The following is a 21,886-nucleotide window of genomic DNA, read 5'->3' on the forward strand; positions in this document are numbered from 1 at the left end:
CACAATCTTGGCCTGGGGCTGGAAGCACAAGGAGGGGGCGGGTTAGGGGTGGGGCCTCCGAATCGCGGTTCCCCACTAGCTTCCCCGGCAGAGGAAAAGTCCCGCCCCCCCCCCCCCCCCACTTAAGAAAGGGCAGGGATTGGCTCTTCCGAGGGAGATTGGCAGCACAAAGCACGAAGGGGGCCGCGGCGGAGGCGGGGCCGCAAGCAGGAAGTGGGAGTGAAGGTGGCTCGAGGGGGTGGCCCGCGAGCTGCTACCACCACTTCGCCTGGTCGCGGCCGCCAGGGGCGAGATGGAGGGCCCGGGGCTGGGCTCGCAGGTGAGTGCGACCGGACGCTGGCGTTCTTGGGGCCGGGAGAGCGGCGGCGGCCATGGGGAGAGGGAAGGGCGTAGGTGTGAGACGGCTCCTAACAGGGGCCTCCGGGGGCGGAGGGGCCTGGGCCGGGCAGGAGGAAGCATGGAGACGCCGAGAATGATGCCGGGAATTCTCTCGGAGGCGACCGGAAAGAAAAGGCGAGGACACACTGGTGAGTGCCCTCCCGGCCCTCCAGCCTGTACGGTGGGCCAGGATGCCCCCCGGGACCGGTACCCCCGTGCCCGGCAGGGACCTCAGGGGCCTGGGAGTGGAGTGTGGCCGTTCCTGGGAGAGGTGTCGGGTGACACACCTGAGTTGGACCAGCCTGTCTTGACCTTGGCCTGGAATCCGTGCGGTTCTCTTGATCTCTTTTTTTCCGTGGAGTTGCCTGGGCACCTGCCTTCGCCCCACCCAGCCCCGTTCTAGCTTTTGTTCCCACATCCTTGCTGACTCTTTCAAAGAACTGAGGCTGTTGGCTTCTGCTGGGGGAAAGGTGGGTGGAAAGAGAGGTAGGTACTTGATAGCGATTTGCAGTCCCCCCTCGCCCCCCCCCCCCAAAAAAAAGAGGATGCTATTCTGTGGAGGAGAACCTACCAGAAGCCAGATGTAATTCCAGAGAACAGAACGGGCCAGTGGGGGACGTTACAGGAGATAACAGGAGGGCGTTCCGAGAGAACAAGATTTTTGTCCTTTTTGCTTATGGCCCTTTCCCAGTGCCCTAAAGTGCCGACTGACATGTTGTAGCTGTTCACTTAATGTTGGATAAATGAAGAATATCCAGATTCTGCCAATATTTAGTGAGTGCTTAGCATATACCAGAAGCTTTTATATGCATTATTTTATTCTGGAATTGAAGCATCGTGAAGAACATGATATTGTCTCCTTTTTTACTGAGGAGAAAACTGAAGCTGCCTCCAGTTGGAGTGAGCTACATAGCAGATTTTCGGCCCTTAATGGGACCCAGGCAGTTTGAGATGACTGGATTAGTTGGCCTCTAAAAAAAGAAGTGTTTACAATCCTTACAGTGTTTCTCATGCTTCCTCATTCCTGTCCTTCTTTAAGCAGCCTGATGTGGGTTTAAGAGAAAGAATAAAACATGTTTAAGAGAAAGGATAAAACAAGAGAATTTGTTAAGTTGTTCTTATCGTATTAGGTGTTCTTGCATTTTGACAGTGGGAAAAAAAAGGTTCGCAAGCCTGCTGGATTTTACAAAAGGGGGCAAGAGGGGGTATAGTTTCACCTGGAAACTATGTCTCATTTTATTTCTCAGAGAATCTCAAGGAAAAGTTGAGAGAATTACCTGTCTTATCTTAATTACTGCCACTCATTGACAAAAGCCTTCAAGTGCTTAAAGTCCACTCCCTCGTGCTGAAGGGAAAGATAGCCCTGCCCCAGTTTCATGACAGGTGGAGGAAGAGAATGATTCAGAGGTTGAAATTAATGGGGCATGGTAGAGTGGTCATTGTTAATAATAATTGTTGTTGTTAATAATACCATAATAATAATAATAATTGTTTTTCAGTAATAAAGATTTCACCTGTATATGGTGCTCTACAGTTTGCAAAATATTTCCCCATGCTTGATCACTCTGACCCTATGAGGTGGGGAGGGATTGTTATTCTAGTTTTAAAGATTAGAACTGACGCTCAAAATATCAGAGGCATTTGTTAAAAGTCAAATAGCTGCCGAGTGACAGAGTGAAGACTTCATTCTTTCTACTACGTGCCAGGCACTGGTATAGGTGCTGGAGATAAATCAGTGAACAAAACAGGCAGAAACATTCCTGTTCTTGTTGAATTTGGTTCTACTGATTCCAATTTCAGTGTTGTTGGGTTTTTTGTTTTTGTTTTTGTTTTTGCCAGAATTTGCTCATGCCATTTGGCCCCCAGTTTCCTCTCTGACCTCTTTTTCTTTTTTACTACTTTCTTGCTTGCTTAATCAACCCTAGCCACACTGGCCTCAAGACCTTTGTAGTTTCTCTTCACTCTGGCTGGCGTACTCTTTCCTCCTATGCCCACATGGCTTATTCCCCCACCACTTTAAGGTTTTTGTCTTTTTTTTTTTTTTAATAAAGTGTGTTGCATTTTTTGAAAGTTTATTTACTTATTTTGAGAGAGAGAGCACAGCAGAGCCCAATGCATATTTTGTCTTGTTTGTTGTCTCTTTCCTTCCATTGAATGTAAGTTCTATGAGGGCAGCGATTTTTATCTGTTATGTTCGCTGCTGTGTGCCTAGCATCTAGAACAGTGCCTAGGATTGATGGGTACTCTGTAAACAAATGTCCAATGAATGAACTTAGAAGCAACTCTGTACTTCTGTTAATGTCATGAGAAGTTTTAATGGTTATCTATTAGGTTTCTCTTTGTTTTATTTGATAATCTGGCAGGAATAGTGATCCTCATCAGAGTTTGAATATGATTTTTTAGATCTTGGGTTTCTTTTCAATTAATGCCCAGTGTAACTTTAATAGTACTTATTTACTATTTAGAAAAAAAATAATATGATTCATGATATCTCCATGTGAAAAATATATGATCCCTTATATCTTATATTGTTATATCTTAAAATTGTTCTAGTTTTCTATTGCTATGTAATAAACCACCCTAAAACATAGTGGTGTAAAACAACCCTTGTCATGCTCATGGACTGTGCGTCAGGAATTTGGACAGGGCATAGCAGAGATGGTTTGTTTCTGCTCTACTGCTAGAAAGCTTTTGCTAGAAAGACTCATAATCTGGAATACTTAGTAGCTGGGGTTAGTATCATCTGGTGGTGTCTTTACTCACATATCTGGCAGTTTATGTTGACTTTCAGCAGGAACACCTACATGTGGCCTGGGCTTCTGCACAGCATGGTGGCTGGGTTCTAAGAGTGAGCATCTCAAGAGACAGAAAGAGGAAGCTGACAGTTTCTAAGACCTGGGCCTGCAAACTGGTGAAGCATCACTTTTGTGGTATTTTATTAGTGAGGCAGTCACAGAGCTGAGATTTGAGAGGAAGGGACACAGACCCTCTCCTCTTGATGGAGAGGTATCAAAGAATTTAGGGACTTTGTTATAAAAATCACCACAGATGTATCCATATCTCTGTTACATAATTTTCATAATGTCTTGTTCTTCCCTGTGAGGGAGATTATTCAGCCAGCTACCTGTTTCTTGGTATCCTTTGTACTTTTTAAAAAAATTAAGTGTATTTATTTAATTTTAGAGAAACAGAGATAGCCCAAGTGGGAGAAGGGGGGGGGGGGGAGAGAGAGAGAGAGAGAGAGAGAGAGAGAATCCCAGGTAGGCTCTTTGCTGCCAGTATAGAGCCCTATGTGGGGCTTGAACGCGTGAAACCATGTTGATCATGACCTGAGCCAAAATCAAGAGTGGGATGCTTAATTGACTGAGCCACCCAGGTGCCCCATCCTTTTTACTTTTTTTGAATCTTGCCTGTTGTGTTCACTGCCATATCTGTGTGTCTAGAACAATGCCTGGCACATACAGGGCGTTCAGTAAACATCTGATGAGTAAATGAATGGATTGCAGCTGGAATTGTCTTATTCCCTAATTACCTAATACAGATCTTCCTCCAGTTACAAAGGGGTTACATCCAATAAACCCATCATAAGTTGAAAGTGCATTTATTACATCTAACCTACTGAACATCATAACTTCGCTTGACCCACCTAAATGTGTTCAGAACACTTCCATTAGCCTGCAGTCGGGCAAAATCATCTAACACAAAGCCTATTTTATAATAAAGTGTTGAATATGTCATGTAATTTATGGAATGCAGTATTGAAAGTTAAAAACAGAATGGTTATATTGGGTACACTACGGTTGAAAGCGTATTGGTTATTCACACTTGTGATCGCATGGCTGAGTGGGAGCCATGCCTAGCATCACAAGCATCCTACCATGTATCACTAGCCCTGGGAAAGATCAAAATTCAAAGTACAGTTCCTGCTGAATGCATATTATTTTCACATCATCATGAAGCTGAAAAATCCTAAGTTGAACAGTTGTAGGTTGGAGACCATCTGTATTGGGATTGGTACCTAGCAGGTGTTCTTTACATTTCTCTGAATGAATGGTTAATGAGAACTCTTATGAGTTTGCTGCCATCATGAGAATTTGCCTAGTCTCTTCTGTTACCTTAACATTGTAGGTAGCCAGATAGCAGTGGAGCTTTCACTGCTGTAAAGGGTGTTTGTTTATGTGAAAAGTCTTTGTCAGTGCACATTTCAGTAATGACTGTTGTAACAGCTCCTCTTAGATCCATACAGCATGGACGTGGAAGAAACTTTATAGCTACGCTGACCAGTTCTTTGCCTTTTACAAATGTAAACACCGAAGCCAAAAATAACCAGCATTCGCCAACATTCACCAACATGAAATCTGAGACTTTGGCCTTGTTCTCAAGGGGTTTACATTTCAACAAGGTAAAAATGAAATCAGAGAATACTTACACATTTTTTTTTTTTTTTTTTTTGATAACTAGAGGGTACTTTCTAAGAAGTTTATTATCTTGCTTTAGTCTTGGTGATAGGAATGTATGGTTGCTTTCCGTAAACAGTTTTATGTGACTGCCCCCAAAGTTGACCTCCCCCAAAGCAGATCATTCCCTTTCTCAATGGAAGCTCTTGTAAAATTTTGGGGGTGTGTGATGTCCAAAGCAAAGGAGATCTTTAAGCTGCTTTGATCATGCATTCCTATCAGTAAAACAGTTTTGAGCTTGTACCCCCAGAGTAAAACCCTACCATAATGTGAAAAGCGGAATCCCACATTTTCATTTTTGTAAAACATCATGTGCTGTGAAATTAATGGAATGATAAATGAAGCCTGCACTGCACGCTGCACGGTCCACATCATCCAGGTACTGACTGCAGTTTGTTAGTCACTTGTTGGGAATTGATCACTCTAACTTACACATTGATGGCACAGTTCTGTGTTATGCGGTCGGTCAGCTGGGACTTAAAAAGTTCAGCTTCCCTCTGTTTGATGTACATGGGGGCTGGGGACAGAAACCCATTGCTGAATTCGTATCGTCACAGGGCATGCTATTGTAAGATCTGACAGTCTGTTTCTAAATTATATTCGTTGACTGACAGACAGCTCTGTTATATACCTATGGTAAGGTTTTGAAGTAAAAATAATAAATATAAACCTGTTTCAAAGTAGTCCTTTTGATTAATTTTGATTTTTTTTTTTTTTGTAGGGAGACTGGCTTTTTGTTAGATCAGATTAGATTGTCTTTGCTTTTACTTTAGGTTATACTGAAGGTACTATGAATAAAAGTATCAGCTCTGCTATTTTCTTGTTTGCTTGTACTTATGCTTATTATTACCCTACTTCACAGCTTCTTTGTAGGAATCAATTTAAGCCACTTGCTTATTTCCGGAGGACTAAGTTAAAATGAGATAATGTAACTTGAAAATGAACTTAACCTGATAGATACTGCAGTATGCTGAAGGTCCCACTGTCAGCCCCTCTGGGTGGTGGAACTTCTACTCTGGCCCCCGCCCCCCCCCGTACTTTGTAAATAGGGTGTAAAAGAGTGACTGGCTTGACATTTGAATCAAAAGAGGCTGGCAGTGCTAAAATTATTTGTAAATTTTTGTGGTTTTCCCTTTTTAAAAAAAAAAAAAAAGATAAAAATCATAATAGAAGCTTTAACGTGTTCTCCCATTACCCAGTGGGTCACTGCATATGTGGCCTTGATTGGCCTTGCCTGACTTTGGAGATCACTGACTTTGAAAACAGGATTTGAATTTATATGATCATTTTTTAGGTTTACTCTGACCTCGATTTTGGCAAAAAATGATGATGTGAACAGAAGGTAGCTTCTGTTCTTTAGGCTTTACCACCCATTTTTGCCACTTAATCACATGTTGCCTTGCATTGTCACTTTACTCTGTTTGTCTCTATTAGACTCTATTAGACTTAACTCCTGGAGGATAGATACCCATGTCTTCTGTGCCCCTAGCATAATGCTTTGTATGCCATAAATACACAGTAATTAATTGTTGAAAAAAATAAATGCTCTTAATTGTGGATATTCTTTACATTGAAATGTGTAATCCTCCTCAACTTTCTACATGAAAAATGAAGCTGATGTTTAAAGCATTAAGAGAAGCAAAAAAATTTGTATCTGTGGAATGAGTAAATTTCTGCGTTGAAAAATCTGTGTCTAAACAAAAGGTTAATCTTCCTAACATACAAATGGAGAAAGATACACAATCCACTAGAAAAACAGTAGACTATGAAAAGGGAGTCCACAAAAGAAAAAATATGAAAGCCAATAAACATAACACAGATTCATTAGCAACTAGGGGCATACAAATGAAAAACAAGATGCTGTTTTTAGCTATTGGATTGGAAAGATAGTAAAATGATTGATAATGTTCAGTTATGGGGAGGTTTGTAGGGAAAAAAGAATACTCACATACTTGCTGCAGAGTGTGAAATGGGGAGAGTAGTTGCTCAGTATTTATTTATGTTTCAGCATATATTTTCTGGCCCAGCAGTCCTACTTTGGGAAATCAATGCTGTAAAATGTATAGGGTGTTCTTTGTAGAGTTCTTTATAGAAGTGAAGGCTGAAATTAGTCTGCATCTGTGAATAGCACCGAGTTTAGGGGCGCCAACCCCCACACAGTAAAAAAAAAAAAAATCCACGTGTAACTTTTGACTCCCTAAAAACTCAAGTACTAATAGCTTGCTTTTGAAGCCTTACTGATAAGATGAATAGTTGATTAACACATATTTTGTATGTTAATATGTATTATATGCTGTATTCTTACAATAAAGTAAGATAGAGAAAAAATGTTAATAAGAAAGTCATAAGGAAGAGAGAATACATTTCAGTAGTATACTGTGTTTATAAAAAAAAAAAAATCTGTGTGTAATTGGGCCTGTGTAGTTCAAACCCGAATTATTCAAGGGTCAGCTATATACATAATGAGGAAGGATACACCAAACTGCTAATAATATTTTGGGGGGGGCTGCAAGATTAGAGGGAAAATAGTCCAGATTGTTTACCCTTTGTTCACTTTTATATTGCTAGATTTTTTAGATGAATATGAATCATTTTGTAATTTAAAAAATTAATGTTGATGTAAAAAGTAGACTGACTACTCTGTCAACTTTAACTACATCTGCTATTTACTGACACACTAATAATTCTGAGCATAGTTCAACTCTTTCCTCAACAGCTTGTCTTCCAATTGGATATCATTACAATTGCTGTGATATGATGAAAAGAATCCTAAAGTAATATTCTTATTTATGTTTTGATCTCACTACCTATATGTTTATTTTTAGCTGTGTATGAGTATGCTTGTGTGTAGAGTGTCAGGTAGTGAGGCTGAATCCACCAGCTAAAGCAGAACTTACCTATTGAAAGAGCATTTGTGGCTGTGGTTCTGGGTAAGGTGGAATACGTGCGCTCCGCCCTGCCAACCCCACTGAACGCACTGGGCACAATGTAAGTAGCAGCCGTTTAAGGATTCTGAAAAGTAAATTGTAACAGGTAGATTGCAGGGAAGGGTCAGAATTCAAAAAAAATCACTGAACCAGGAGCGAATTTACATTTTTTTTTCCATTGGGGGTTCCCTCCCCTGTTCCCCCCCATGCTTGAACTTGAACCATGGAGATGAGCATCAGTGCAGACAGAATGCTCTGTGAGAAGCCTTCTAGTTCAGGTTCAAGGAGCAAGAAGAAGGTCTCCTGGCAGCACAAGCACCTGAAACTCTGTGGGAGGAAAACTTCCTCTTTGAACAGAGGAGTTGTGGTCCCAAGATAGCTCTTCTTAGAAGTGACACCAAAAGCATGGTACATAAAAGAAAAAAATTGATAAATGGGACTTCATCAAAATTAAAAGTTTTTGCTATATAAAAGATTTTTAAGAAGTGGGAAAATAAACTACAGACTGGGAGAAAATATTTGCAAATCTTGTATCTAGCAAAGAACTTGTGTCTAGAATGTATAATGTGAAGAACTCTCAAAACTTAACAGTAAGAAGACAAACAGCCCAGTTAATAAATGGGTAAAAGACAATTCACCAAAGAAAGTAAACAGATGATAATAACCACATGAAAAGATACTCAACTTCAGCCATTAAGGGATATGCAAATTAAGACCATGACTATGTATTGCTACAGATCTATTATACTGACCATACCTGGCGCCCGTGGGCATGTAGAGCAGTGGGCACTCTCATACATTGTTAGTGGCAATGCAAAGTGGTATAGCCACTCTGGAAAATAATTTGATGATTTCTTATAAATTTAATGTATACTTACCAGATGGCCAAGCAGTCTCACTCTTAGAAGCAAAAACATATGTTCATACAAAAGTTTTGTTGGATGAATGGTTATAGCTGCTCTATTTATAATTGCCAAAAGCTGGAAACAGCTCACATGGGTTGTCTGAAAGGATAAACTGATATATTCATATAATGGAATACTATACAGCAAGGAAAGAACTGTTAATAACATAAAACCACTTGGATGAGTCTTAAAACTATTATGTTAACTGAAAGAAGCTAGTCTCAGAAGATTATGTACTATATAATTCCATATGACATTCTGGGAAATATGAAACTAGTGATGAAGAACATATCAGTAATTGCCAGGAGTTGAGATTGGGGGGGGGAGGGTATGACAACAAAGGAATATCCCAGTGGAGTTTTTTGAGGTATTGGAACTGTGTTGTATCTTGATTTTGGTGGGGGTTACACAACTCTATATACATAATGTGTTAAAATTCATAGAACTACATACCAAAAAGTCAATTTTATTGTAAGTTAACTTAAAAAAAGACAAGGCTGTTTCCTCTTTTAGTAAACCCATTGAGGGGTTATAGACTTAGTAAAACTATCATTTCTTAAACCTTTTTTGGAACTGTTGGAGAATTGACTTAGGCATATTATTTTAAATATCTTCAGTTTTTCTATTCCTAATGTGTATTTATCCCTTGAGAATAGTGGGGTTTTTTTTTGTTTTTGTTTTTGGTGGGGGGCTGTTTGTAAACAGTGAAAAGTTCAGGGAGATAGGTCTGATGAATAAGGTGGGTGAAGGCTGGATAACCTTATGGTAAAGCACAAGAAGGAATGATGAAATAATTAGCCAGTTTCAATTTCTAGGAATGGTTTGCTAGATACTTGATGTGAACCTCCCCCTTGAATGTAATTAAAATTGCTGGATATGATAGAAAATGATCTTAAGTATTTTATATTTTTCTTTTTTTTTTTTTTTCTTTTTTTTATTTTCAGCGTTTATTTATTTTTGGGACAGAGAGAGACAGAGCATGAACGGGGGAGGGGCAGAGAGAGAGGGAGACACAGAATCGGAAACAGGCTCCAGGCTCTGAGCCATCAGCCCAGAGCCCGACGCGGGGCTCGAACTCGCGGATCGCGAGATCGTGACCTGACTGAAGTCGGACGCTTAACCGACTGCGCCACCCAGGCGCCCCAAGTATTTTATATTTTTGATGCTATTTAAATTTTATAAAGATTGCTTAGATCTCTTACGTATATGATCCTGTTGTCTGCAGATAAAGATAGACTTGTTTCTTTTCTAATCTGTATGCATTTTATTTCTTTTCCTTACTCTATTATTCTGTCTAGGACTTCAGTACAATGTCGATTAAAATTGGGGTGCCTGGCTGGCTCCGTTGGTGGAGCAAGCGACTCTTGATCTTGGGGTTGTGAGTTCAAGCCCCATGTTGGGCGTAGAGCCTAGTTTAAAAAAAAAAAAAAAAAGAAGTGGTGATAGCAGACATCCTTGCTCTTTCAGTCTTCACAGTTAAAGTATGCAGTCTTTTGCCACAAAGTGTGTGTTAGCTGTTGATTTCTCATCCTGTACCTCTTTATCGGGTTAAGGAAGTTCCGTTCTTCCCCTGCTGTGCCAGGAATTTTTATTCAAGAGTTTTTATCATGCATGGGTGTTGAATTTTGTCAACTGCTTTTTTTCTACTGAAATGAATGTATTTTTTTCCTTTATTCTGTTAATATGGTGAGTCACATTGATTTGTTTTAAAATGTTTAAGCTTGGCTATAATCTATATTATTCTTTTTACATATCACTGGGTATGCTTTGCTTAATGTCTTGTTTAAAGATCTTTGTATCTGTGCTTTTAAAGGATATTGAGTCTGTAGTTATTTTTTGCTTTGTTTTTTATTTTATTTTGTTTTTTACTTGTAACATCTCTTGATTTTAGTATCAGGGTAATGTTGCTTCCTAAAATGATCTGGGAAGCATTCCCTATCATTTCTGAAGGAGTTGGTATCATTTCTTCCTTAAGTATTTTGATAGAGTTCATCAGTTAAAAGTTATATAGACCTGGGGTTGGTAATTTTTTTTTTTTAAATGGGAAGATTGATTGATTGATTGATTGATTTTTTTAGGGAGCGAGAGAGAGCATGTGTGTCTGTGCACACAAGTGAGGAAGAGGGGCAGAAGGAGAGAGAGGGAGAGGGAGAGAGAGAATCTTAAGCAGGGTCTATGCTCAGGGTCGAGTCCGATAGGGGACTCGATCCCGTGACTCTGGGTCATGACCTGAGTCGAAATCAAGAGTTGGATGCTCAACCAACTGAGCTACCCAGGCACCCCTAATGGGAAGTTTTAAAACTATAAATTCAATTTCTTTAATAGCTAGAGTGCTACTCATTTATTTTTAAGCCCATTTTGATAACTTGTGTCTTTTGAGGTATTTACATTCCATCTAAGTTGTTGAATTTATTGACATAAAGATGTTCTCAGTATTGCCTTACTCCCTTTTTAATTTTTTTTAATGTTTACTTATTTTTGAGAGAGGGAGAGAGAGAGAGAGAGACAGAATGTGAATGGGGGGAAGGGGCAGAGAGAGGCACAGAATTCGAAGCAGGCTCCAAGCTCCACGTTGTCAGCACAGAGCTGGACATGGGGCTCGAACTCACAAAGTGAGATCGTGACCTGAGCCGAAGTTGAGTGCTTAACCAACTGAGCCCTGCCTTATTACCTTTTTAACGTTCATAGAATCTTGTATTGATGTCTCCTTTTTAAGCCTGTTTGCCATTGACATCTTCTTTTTTCTTGATCCATTTGACTAGAGGTTTATTAATTTTTATTAATTTATTCCTTCCAAAGAATGAGTTTTTTTCAGTGATTTTCTGCATTGTTTTCCATATTGTATGGGTTTCTTCTGCCTTTATTGTTTTCTTCATTCTGTCTACTTTGAGTTTAATTTTCTGTCTCTAGATTCTTAAGGTGAAAACTTAGATGATTTATTTTAGACTCTTTTTGCCTGTTTGGCCTTTAAAGCTAAAAATTCACTGTGAACACTGCTTAGGCTGCATGCCACGTATTTTGCTATGGTTTCTTTTCCATTCAGTTCAAAATATTTTCCACTTATTCTTTGTTTTCTTCTGTGACCTATAGGTTATTTAGAAATGTGTTTTTCAGTTTCCAAATATTTGAGAATTTTCCACATACCCTTTGGTTATTGATTTCTACTTTAATTCTGTTGTAGTGACAGAACATACTCTGTATGCGTTCAGTCCTTTTGACTTTGTTGAGACATGTTTTATATTGTCTGTCTTGGTATTCTGTGTGCACTTGAAAAAAAAATCTGTTCTACTGTTGTTGGGTTGAGCTTTATGAAAATGTATTGGATCAAGTCGGTGGATAGTGTTAAGTCTTCTCTATCCTTTTCTCTATCCAACAGGATTTTCTGTTTACTCCTTCATAGTTACCGAAAGAAGTGTTGAAATATCCAAATGTAATTGTGAAAATTTCTATTTTTTTCCAGTTCCATCAGTTTTTGCTTAATGAACTTTAAAGTTTTTTATAGGTATGCACACATTTAGGATTGTTATGTCTTCTTGATGAATTGACTTCTTTCTTTAATATTATGAAATGTCCTCCTTATCTCTGGTAATATTTCTTGTGCTAATGTCTACTTTGTCTTATATAAATGTAGCAGCTACCTTCCTTACACTTAATGTTTCTGCATAGCATGTCTTTTTCCGTTGTTTTGCTTTTAACCTGTGTATATTTTTATATTGAAAGTGGATTTCTTGTAGACAGCTTAGAGTTGTAGTATTTTTGTTTGTGTCTTAAAATCCAATCTAACAATCTCTGTCATTTATTTATTTATTTATTTATGACCGTTTGCACTTAACATGATTATCAATATGGTGGTTAGGTATGAAAATATCATCTTGTATGTTTTTCCTCTCTGGTTCTGTATTCATTTTTTTCTACTTTTCTTGCCTTTTTAAAAATATTAATTTGGTGTCTTTTATATATTTTATTTTACCTCTGCTCTTGGCTTATTACTTAGACCCCTTCATTTAAAGGTTGCTCTTGGGTTAGCATTATATGCTTTAAGTTATCACTACCTACCTGCAAATACTGCTATAGTATCTCTTATAACTATTATAACATCTTTTAGAAGTATACTTATAAGGATACTTCCGTTTCTCTACTATCATCAAGAAATTAAAAAATGAGAAAAAATCTGTTATGTTTACCCACATAATTATCCATATTTACCCATGTGGTCTGGCATTCTGTTCTTTTGTATTGATTCAGATTGCCATCTGGTATTATTTTCATTTAAGCCTGAAGAACTTCCTTTATCATTTCTTGGAATATAAGTTTGCTGGCAATTTTCTCATCTTTTGTTTGTCTGAAAAAGTATGTATTTCACCCCCATTTTTGAAGAATATTTTTGCTGTTGCTTCAGGTTTGTAATTCTTTCATTCAGCTCTTGAAAACTGTTGTGTTTGCATTCTGACTTGCACTTACTTATAAGAGGTCTGAATTTATTCATATCTTTGATTTTGTTAACACAATGTATCTTTTATCCTTAGGCTGCCCTTGAGATTATCTCTTTAACATTGGTTTTTGGTGATTTGATTATGATATACCTTTGTGTACAGTTTTTTTTTAGTGGTTATTCATTTTTTGAGAGATAGAGCATGAGTGGGGGAGGGACAGAGATAGAGGGAGACACAGAATCCCATGCAGGCTCCAGGCTCTGCACTGACAGCACAGAGCCCGACGTGGGGCTCGAACTCACGGACCATGAGATCTTGACCTGAGCCGAAGTCGGCCACTTAACCGACTGAGCCACCCAGGATCCCCGCTTTGTGTACAGTTTTGAGGTTTATCTTTCTTGGGTTTGTTGAGGTTTTAGAGTTGTGAGTTTATAATTTCACCAAATTTGGAAGGCTTTGGGGTATTAATTTAGTCAAATATTTAAAAATATTTTCTCCTCCTCTCCTGAGACTCCAGTTATACCTATTCAAGAACTTGTTTTATTGGGAGGTTCGAAGGATCCTTAGGGTGTGTTTGCTACAACTCCCCAAAGCAGAGAGCTGGTGACCTTCCTACTATGTCGGTAGCTGTAACCCTCCAGCTACTACAGGTCAGAAGGTCCATTGGTGCCTTTGTAGATGACTTTTGCTTAATGACAAAATCTATAATGGGGAATTTTCTGATGATCATCTCACTCAGTGAATAGGATTAAGATGAAAATCTTCCCTAGGATATACCTGGAAGACTCAAAGTAATTCTAATTTGATAATATAGATACACTGTTGATAGTAGCAGCTGGTTCGTTATGTAATTGAATGTGACATTAATTCTCCTCCTATGCTTTGTCACATTTCTCTTATGCTTCAGTGCAGGAATCACAGCCACGGCCCCCACCCTCCAGGATTTGATCGACATGGAGTCTGTGCATATGAAAGCAAAGAACTTGCCAAGGCGAGAGAAGCTCTTCCTCTTATAGAGGACTCTAGTAACTGTGACATTGTAAAAGCTACTCAGTAAGTCTCCCCAGTGCTTCATCTGATCATTTCTGCGTTCTGTGGAATCGTAATAATGTTTGTGCAGTTTGTGGCACCTTCGTCACCTCATACTCTAGCGGCTGGTATTTGTCCTATGGGCATCAGAGCACTTAATACAGTGCACCTTAGCAGTTTACTACCAGTCTCTGCCATTAGATCATGAGCAGCTTAGGAGCGAAAGCAGGTCATTTTCATCCTTGTCACCCCAGTGCTTTTGCATACTTCTTGTGTTTGCTGCCAAATAAATGTTCGTTGAGTGAATTAGTGATTATAAGTGACAGTAAAACTAGACTCTGAGTTTGAAACAAATTAGAGTTTTTAAAAATGTGCTACAACCCAAATAAGTCAACGGGATAGAAAAATATCAGCTCGGACACTTAATGGATATTTTAAACGATTATTTATCAAGTACTTTCTTTCTTTTTTTTAAAAATGTTTATTTATGTTGAGAGAGAGAGCGAGCGCAGCAGGAGGAGCGGGGGAAAGAGAGTCCCAAGCAGTCTCTGCACTGTCAGCGCAGACCCTGATGTGGGACTTGATCTCACGAAGCTGGAGATCATGACCTGAGCCGAAATCGAGAGTTGGATGCTTAATCAACTGAACCGCCCAGGCGGCCCTCAAATACTTTCTATGTACCCATTGTACTGGGTGCCCTGGAAAAATGTCAGTAAAATAGAAATAGGTTTTCTGGCCACTTGAAACATATAGTGGGTTATTTGCTTGCACTGTAAATGAAAGTGTGTTTTGAAAGTTTCCCCTTGAGATCTCCATATGTGGGTATTTGTATTAAATCATTTCTAACATTTTCCCCCTCATGGATCTCACTGGTTATTAACATCCACCCCACCTCTTGCCATTGAACATGTTTTGAAATATTTTGTCTTTTAGATTACATTAATTAGGAATCATTTTCTTAGTGATCAAATGTAAATCTGCCCATCAGAGCTTCTAATTAGCATGTAAGGAACTAATGTTACCACACTAACTTGATATAATTTCTCTCAAAAGCAAAGATGTTTGGTGACTGATTAGTCTGTTAGGCCTTAACAAAAACTAATCTATTATTTATGTTAAAAAATAATCAACTTGTGGTGCCTGGGTAGCTCAGCTGGTTAAGCGTCTGACTTCAGCTCAGGTCATGACCTTGCAGTTCGTAAGTTTGAGCCCCACGTCGGGTTCTGCGCTGACAGCTCAGAGCCTGGAACCTGCTTCGGATTCTGTGTCTTCTCCCTCTCTCTGCCCCTCCCCTGCTTGTGCTCTGTCTCTCAAAAATAAATAAATGTTAAAAAAATAAATCAATAATTATTTGAGTATTCTAATTACTAATTCATATGAACTCGAAAAGCCCTTGGAACTGCTACTTTAGGTGAGTCTTTTTTGATATTACTTGTATTATTATATTTATGTGAAGGTAAGAGTGTTCTTAAGGTAATTATTTGCTTTAATTAGCATTAGCATAAAAGCATTTAAATGTTTCTCTGCTGCCAGTAGAGCTCTGTTATGATAAATAAAAGAAATTAGGCTATGTTCACAGAGAATTCCAGTAAAAACTCACGTTTTATATCTTTCCTAAAATTTACTTTAGGTCTTAGACTTCCTTAAGTGGTTGTGGGAATATCATTAGGTGGTGTTTGGAAAAGGCAAAGAGAGCTAGGATATGTATGTTCTCTAAATCACCAAAATCCTAATTAATGTGTACTCTTACTGTATTTCTCACATAAAGGGAGTATTTCTTTTTCAGTAAAATGTTAAAGTTGACCTTTAAAACACGGAGAATATAAATATACGTATCTTTATTCACAGTTCACTCTTATTACTATTTTCACTTAGCATTGTCAACAAGTATCTCTACCTTTTAAAAAGTACCGTAAAGACAGCCTGATCAGCACACACATTTTGGTGAGGTATATGTTATTTAATTTAACGTTGTGATTTTCACCCTTGAGGGCCTATTGAAACATTTGGCTCCCTCTAAATAGAAATAAGTATCGGGACGCCTGGGTGGCTCAGTCAGTTAAGCATCCGCCTTGATTTCGGCTCAAGTTGTGATCTCACAGTTCGTAGGTTCGAGCCCCACGTCGGGCTCTGTGCTGACAGTATGGAGCCTGCTTGGGATTCTCTCCTTCTCCCTCTCTTTCTGCTCCTTCCCAACTCACACGCACGCATGTGTGCTCTTTCTCTCAAAAAAAAAAAAAAAAAAAAAAACCACACATAAAAAATAAGTCTCAAAGAAAGTGCTAAATGGTCTGTTGGGGACTTAATAGTTTCTATTAGAAAGAAATAAAGCTAATGAATGATTTAAAAAATTTTTGTAGTATTCAAAAGATATTTTTTATTTTGATAGTCACTTAAATAACCATCTTAAATATCCCTCAAGTCCATTCCTCCTTTCCATTCTTACTGCCTCTCTTAGTTCAGGTTCTCATTACCTCCCACGTATTTTTATGTACAAGAGTCACGCTCTTCTGATTAGCCTCCATGCCACCACAAATGGGATCTTTCTTAGAACTCAAAGTGGGTATGCTTTCCTTTTTAAAATCTTCAGCAGCTTCCCTTCGAACTATGAAGTCTGAAGCTGCATAGCATGGCATAGAGGCCCATGCAGCCTTTGCCCGCCTCTTTTAGCCTGATCTCTTGCCACTCCCTTTTTTTATGCTTTTATGTTTCTGCTGTGCTAAATTGCTTATATTTCTCTGAACATCCATGCAGTTTCACGTCTCTGGTTTTTATACATGCTCTTTTCTCTGCCTGAAATGCCCTTCCTTCAGCCTATAAAACAGCTTATATATCATGCTTTATCTCCTTCAGGAAGGGCTAATCATTCCTTTCTTTGCTATAATTACACCACGCCCACATCGTATTGTTGAATTTATCCCATTCCAAGTTTGCTGTTAGTCTGTCTCTCTTATTCAGGGATAGGATTGTAGTTAGGGATGAGCATCATACATTCCTGGCATATAGGAAATGATAAAATGAAATTTATTGAGGGGAGGGCAAATGTGAATGTTGAAGTTTAGTTAAGAAAATCAAGTTCAACTCCACGTGTATCTGTCTGATGAGTTAGTAAATAAAGTTTACTTTTATTGTTTGGCTTAAGAATACATCCTCTTTATTTTTATCCTTGTTACTTATTGTATTTGTGTTGGCTGAGAGATTAGATAAAGACATGGTAAACGGAATAAATTTTGGTATTTGAAATTATTTTAATGGTATCATTCTGCCTTTTTTTCCCCCCTCTTATTTCAGGTACGGGATTTTTGAACGTTGTAAAGAGTTGGTAGAAGCAGGATATGATGTCAGGCAACCAGACAAAGAAAATGTGTCGCTTCTTCATTGGGCTGCTATTAACAACAGGCTGGATCTTGTAAAGTAAGATGGGCTGTGTGTGTGTTATTAAGTATGTATTTTTTATTCTAGACCTCTTTTCAGTTGTCTTTTTCTTTCAGTACAAGTATGAATGCTGTACCATCTATAATCTTTTATTGTGAATGAATACCTGAAATTTTGTGCTGCATGCATCAGTTATTATCATGTTGAAAAGGGCTTTATTGACCATCTAGTTCAGGACTCTCACTGGCCCAAAAAGGGAAATTAAAGATAAAGCCATGGGACCCATTGTAAAGATAAAGTTCAGGCAATGAAATGGAATACTGTTGTTTTTGTTTTTTTCTTTTCTAAGTAGCCTCTAGGCCCCACGTGGGGCTTGAACTCACAACCCCAAGATCAAGAGTTGCATGCTTTACTGACTGAGCCAGCCAGGTGCCCTGAACATTTTTTGAGAAGGAAAAACGTAACATAAACTGTCTCAGGATAGAACAGAAAGTTTCGTCTAGTTTAGAAAAAACGTGGAAATATTTTACTTTGTTAAAATCCCAGGAGGTATGGATGGGTAGGAGAATGATTTAACCATTTTTTAGATTAAATATGGAATACCTTTTTAGGTAGACATGTTTGGATTGTATGAAATATTTCCCCTTCATAGAGCACTACTTCCCCATTGTGTGGTTTTTGTTTGTTTCTTTATTTTATACCTTAGCATGTAAATTAAATGTGTGTATGTGAATGTGTATGTATTTTGTATTATCTATATTTAAAATCCTTGGGATTTAAGAAAATAAAAATGTACTAAAGTTTAAAATACACTTAAAAAACCACACTTTATAGTCACAGGCAAACACCTTTTCTGTGGAAATAAACTAGTATATTATTTAGATAATATGATATATGAAGTACAACTTTAGCATAATGAGACCACTTCCTGTAAACCACAGAAGATAAGTCTCTTCATCTTATAGGTTCACTTGATACAGTGTATCACCTCTGCGACCCCAAAATAGGAAGCCAAATACTCAGAATATCTAACTTTTCTGAAAGGATTTTGAATTAAGTTTTTACTACTTACTTTTAGAATTCAATTCCACATAGTAATTCTACAAGTGACATTATTCCACCTTTCTTCTTGTGGGTTAAGTAGAATATCTGTGTGATCCTAAGTGTTTTGAATATAAACCATTTTAAGAGTGCTGGGTAATTAGAATATATGGTGAGAGTAGTTATCATGCGTTTGGTATGTAAGTTATGATGGAAAGCTTATGACAGCAGGAGTAATTACTGATATGCTAAGACTATTTCACCAGGGATCTGTTTGATGCCTTTGTGTGAATCTCAGACTTCTGTAGGTCTGAGTGTTTTGGGGGAGGGTTATTATTATAATTTCTGTTGTCGTATATTTATCACTAAGAAAAATTGATGTTTTCTTTCTCAGTATGTATTTTAAGTTTTAAATCTTATTTTCATTTATGTCTGCTTTTAATAGGTTTTATATTTCAAAAGGTGCTGTAGTAGATCAGTTGGGTGGAGATTTAAATTCGACACCTCTTCACTGGGCCATCAGGTAAAGATTTCTTGGAACACTGAAATTGCTATTCAGAGTCACGGTGACTTAAGTTCATTTTCTGAATCTTGTAGACTATCACTTTCTGGCAGAACTTTCTGTGACGATGGAAATGTTCTATTTTGTGCCATCGAGTATTGTGGCTACTAGCCACGTAGGAAATGTGAAATGTGGCTAATGCAACTAAGGAAATGAATTTTTAATTTTATTTAATTTTAACTAATTTGAATTTAAATAGCCAATGTGCCTAGTAACTATCATATCGGGAAACTGCTGTTGTGGGCCATAAGAAAGGCTTTCTTTCCCTTTTTTCCCTTTCATTAAAAAAAGAAAATTATAGTTTTGGGACAGTATATTTTTTTGTTTGATTTAGGGTCCCACTATGATGCTAAAACTGAAATATGTGTATTATACTTTCTTATAATCAAAATAAGTATCTTTTATAGCTGATCACATGGATAAAGTGATAAGTCAGTGAACTGTAAACTTACTTAGTTTTTTTCTCTGGAATATATTGGCCATTTGAAGCTGAAATTAATATGTGCCTGTCTTGGTACTTAACAGTTTCTTCATCTGTCATTTCTTTTTAAAGTTTTATTTATTTTGTGAGAGAGAGATTGGGGGAGGGGCAGAGGGAGAGATGGAATTGGCGCTTACAGTTCCAAGCCCCATGCCGGGCCTGAACTCAAAAAACACAAGATCATTACCTGAGCTGAGGTCGAGAGTCTAGTGCTTAACCAGCCGAGCCAACCAGATGCTCCTCTTCATCTGTCACTTTAATTCCAGTTTCTGGTTGGTGGGGTTGACGTGAACCTAGAACTAAAATGAGTACTTGTTTATTTAAGACGGGAGTGGAATCTTTTTCCCACTGCCCAGAATTTTGAAGAATCTAAGGTTAACCAACTCATCTGTAGTTCCTAAGAATAATATTATCATAGTATATACCTGCAATCTGAATGTTATACCTCAATTCTCATGATTATTTCTTGGTTTTAAAATAACAATAGTGACGTGTACGTGGTTTTGAAGTTTTCATTTTCAGGGGCACCTGGGTGGTTCAGTCAGTTAAGCGTCTGATTTTGGCTCAGGTCCTGATCTCATGGTTTGTGAGTTGGAGCCCTGAGTTGGGCTCTGTGCTGACAGCTCGGAGCCTGCAGCCTGCTTTGGATTCTGTGTTTCCCTCTCTCTCTGTCCCTCCCCTGCTCGCACTCTGTCTCTCTCAAAAATAAATAAACGTTAAAAAAATTTTTTTTTAAGTTTTTATTTTTAGCATGAGTCTTGTATAATTATTATTATTATACATGTATTATTTATACGTTGTAGCAACACAAGGTTTGATAATAGATTGGAAGGTTATTAAGTGTATTACCTGCATTCAAGAAGGACTGTCCAGATAGCCCTAAGTTTGGAGTGTCAAAGTGAAATACATTTGGACAGTCTCCAGTGTTTTGAAAGTCTGTTAGGAAATACTCTTTGTATCGAACCAAAATCTCTCATGTTTTAAAGTTGTTTTTTTTTTTTAATATTTATTTTTGAAAGAGAGCGAGAGAGAGGATATGAATAAGCAGGGGAGGGGCAGACAGACAGGGAGACACAGAATCCGAAGCAGGCTCCAGGCTCCGAGCTGTCAGCACAGAGCCCGATGTGGGGCTCAAACCCACGAACCACGAGCTCATGACCTGAACTGAGGTCGGACACTTAACCGACTGAGCCACCCAGGTGCCCCCCAAATCTCTCATGTCTTAGGGATACCAGTTTCTTCCTGAAATTTTTTCTTTTACTGCATGCTGTAGAAAACGGTGTAATTTTCACTCTCTATTTGCAGACAAGGACATTTGCCTATGGTCATATTATTACTCCAGTATGGAGCCGACCCCACTCTCATCGATGGGGAGGGATTCAGCAGCATCCACCTGGCAGTATTATTTCAACACATGCCTATTATAGCATATCTCATCTCAAAAGGACAGGTATGTATAGAAACATATCTTATACTCCAGCTGCTGTGAATCTGAAGGGATTGGGAGGATGATTAGTAGTAGGTCTGCCCTCAGTTTTGGAGTATATGTTATGGGTATCAAATATTCAAATATTAGCCCCAGTAAGTCTAGGTATTGAATGCTGCTTTTCCAGCTTCATTGGAGCAAAAAGGACAGGTCATTTAGCTCAGTAACATGTAATAGATGTTTTTGAAACTTGTAAGCCTATAATAGATTTTCTTATGATCCCAGTAATTTGCAGAGTTTTTCAAAAACATGACTTCAAAAGCCTGTATTTTTCTTCTGGTTGAATGTAGAAATGGTAGTCAGATCACTAAATGAACCCATCATTTGCTTTCATTATTTGAGTGCAAATGGGAGACCAATTTGAATGTGTGCTTCTTATTGTTCTCTAAAGTAATTCCATGAAAAATGACTTGCCTTAAGAGGCATCCATTTATGGCACAGGTTAAATTATAGGGTATTGGCAGTGGGAGTCTCCCTGTCAGCCATACTTGCCTGGAATATGCTTTCTGGTAGCAGAGTGGTTTATGTATCAGCAGACTCGCCTATAACAGGCGTGGAAACATGTTTGCACAAATGCTGTTGGAATGATTGTGTTCCTTTTAAATAAGCACTTTCTCTCAGACTTAGCCCACTGAAGTAGAATAATTATAACCTCCTGGGTCTCATTTTGGGAAGACGTATGAGGAGGAGCCCTGTTTGCTTCTCCTTGGGCTCTTTTACAAGTTGTATTCCTCCAAGGCCCAAGAGACACTTCGGTAACTGAAACTCTTTCCTTGACTTGGTTAGAACCATTATTGTGCACCTCAAACACG

The 21,886-nt window shown here is 38.4% G+C and overlaps 1 protein-coding gene across 3 annotated transcripts in view; it reads left to right on the forward strand.

The window, feature by feature from the left end:
- The first annotated feature begins 201 nt into the window (after positions 1–201).
- Positions 202–21,886, forward strand: part of ZDHHC13 (zinc finger DHHC-type palmitoyltransferase 13) — a 51,646-nt gene continuing 29,961 nt past the window's right edge. Inside the window, exons 1-5 of one of the 3 annotated variants that reach the window (XM_045484737.1) lie at positions 202–319; positions 14,008–14,153; positions 17,421–17,543; positions 18,991–19,068; positions 20,894–21,038. In XM_045484737.1, coding sequence (XP_045340693.1) covers positions 293–319; positions 14,008–14,153; positions 17,421–17,543; positions 18,991–19,068; positions 20,894–21,038 — 519 coding nt within the window. In that variant the 5' untranslated portion in view covers positions 202–292. The remainder of the gene's footprint in view (positions 320–14,007; positions 14,154–17,420; positions 17,544–18,990; positions 19,069–20,893; positions 21,039–21,886) is intronic. The other 2 variants (XM_045484738.1, XM_045484739.1) reach the window with 2 other exon arrangements.

This window comes from Leopardus geoffroyi, chromosome D1, assembly GCF_018350155.1.
Source record: "Leopardus geoffroyi isolate Oge1 chromosome D1, O.geoffroyi_Oge1_pat1.0, whole genome shotgun sequence".
NCBI classification, from domain to species: domain Eukaryota; kingdom Metazoa; phylum Chordata; class Mammalia; order Carnivora; family Felidae; genus Leopardus; species Leopardus geoffroyi.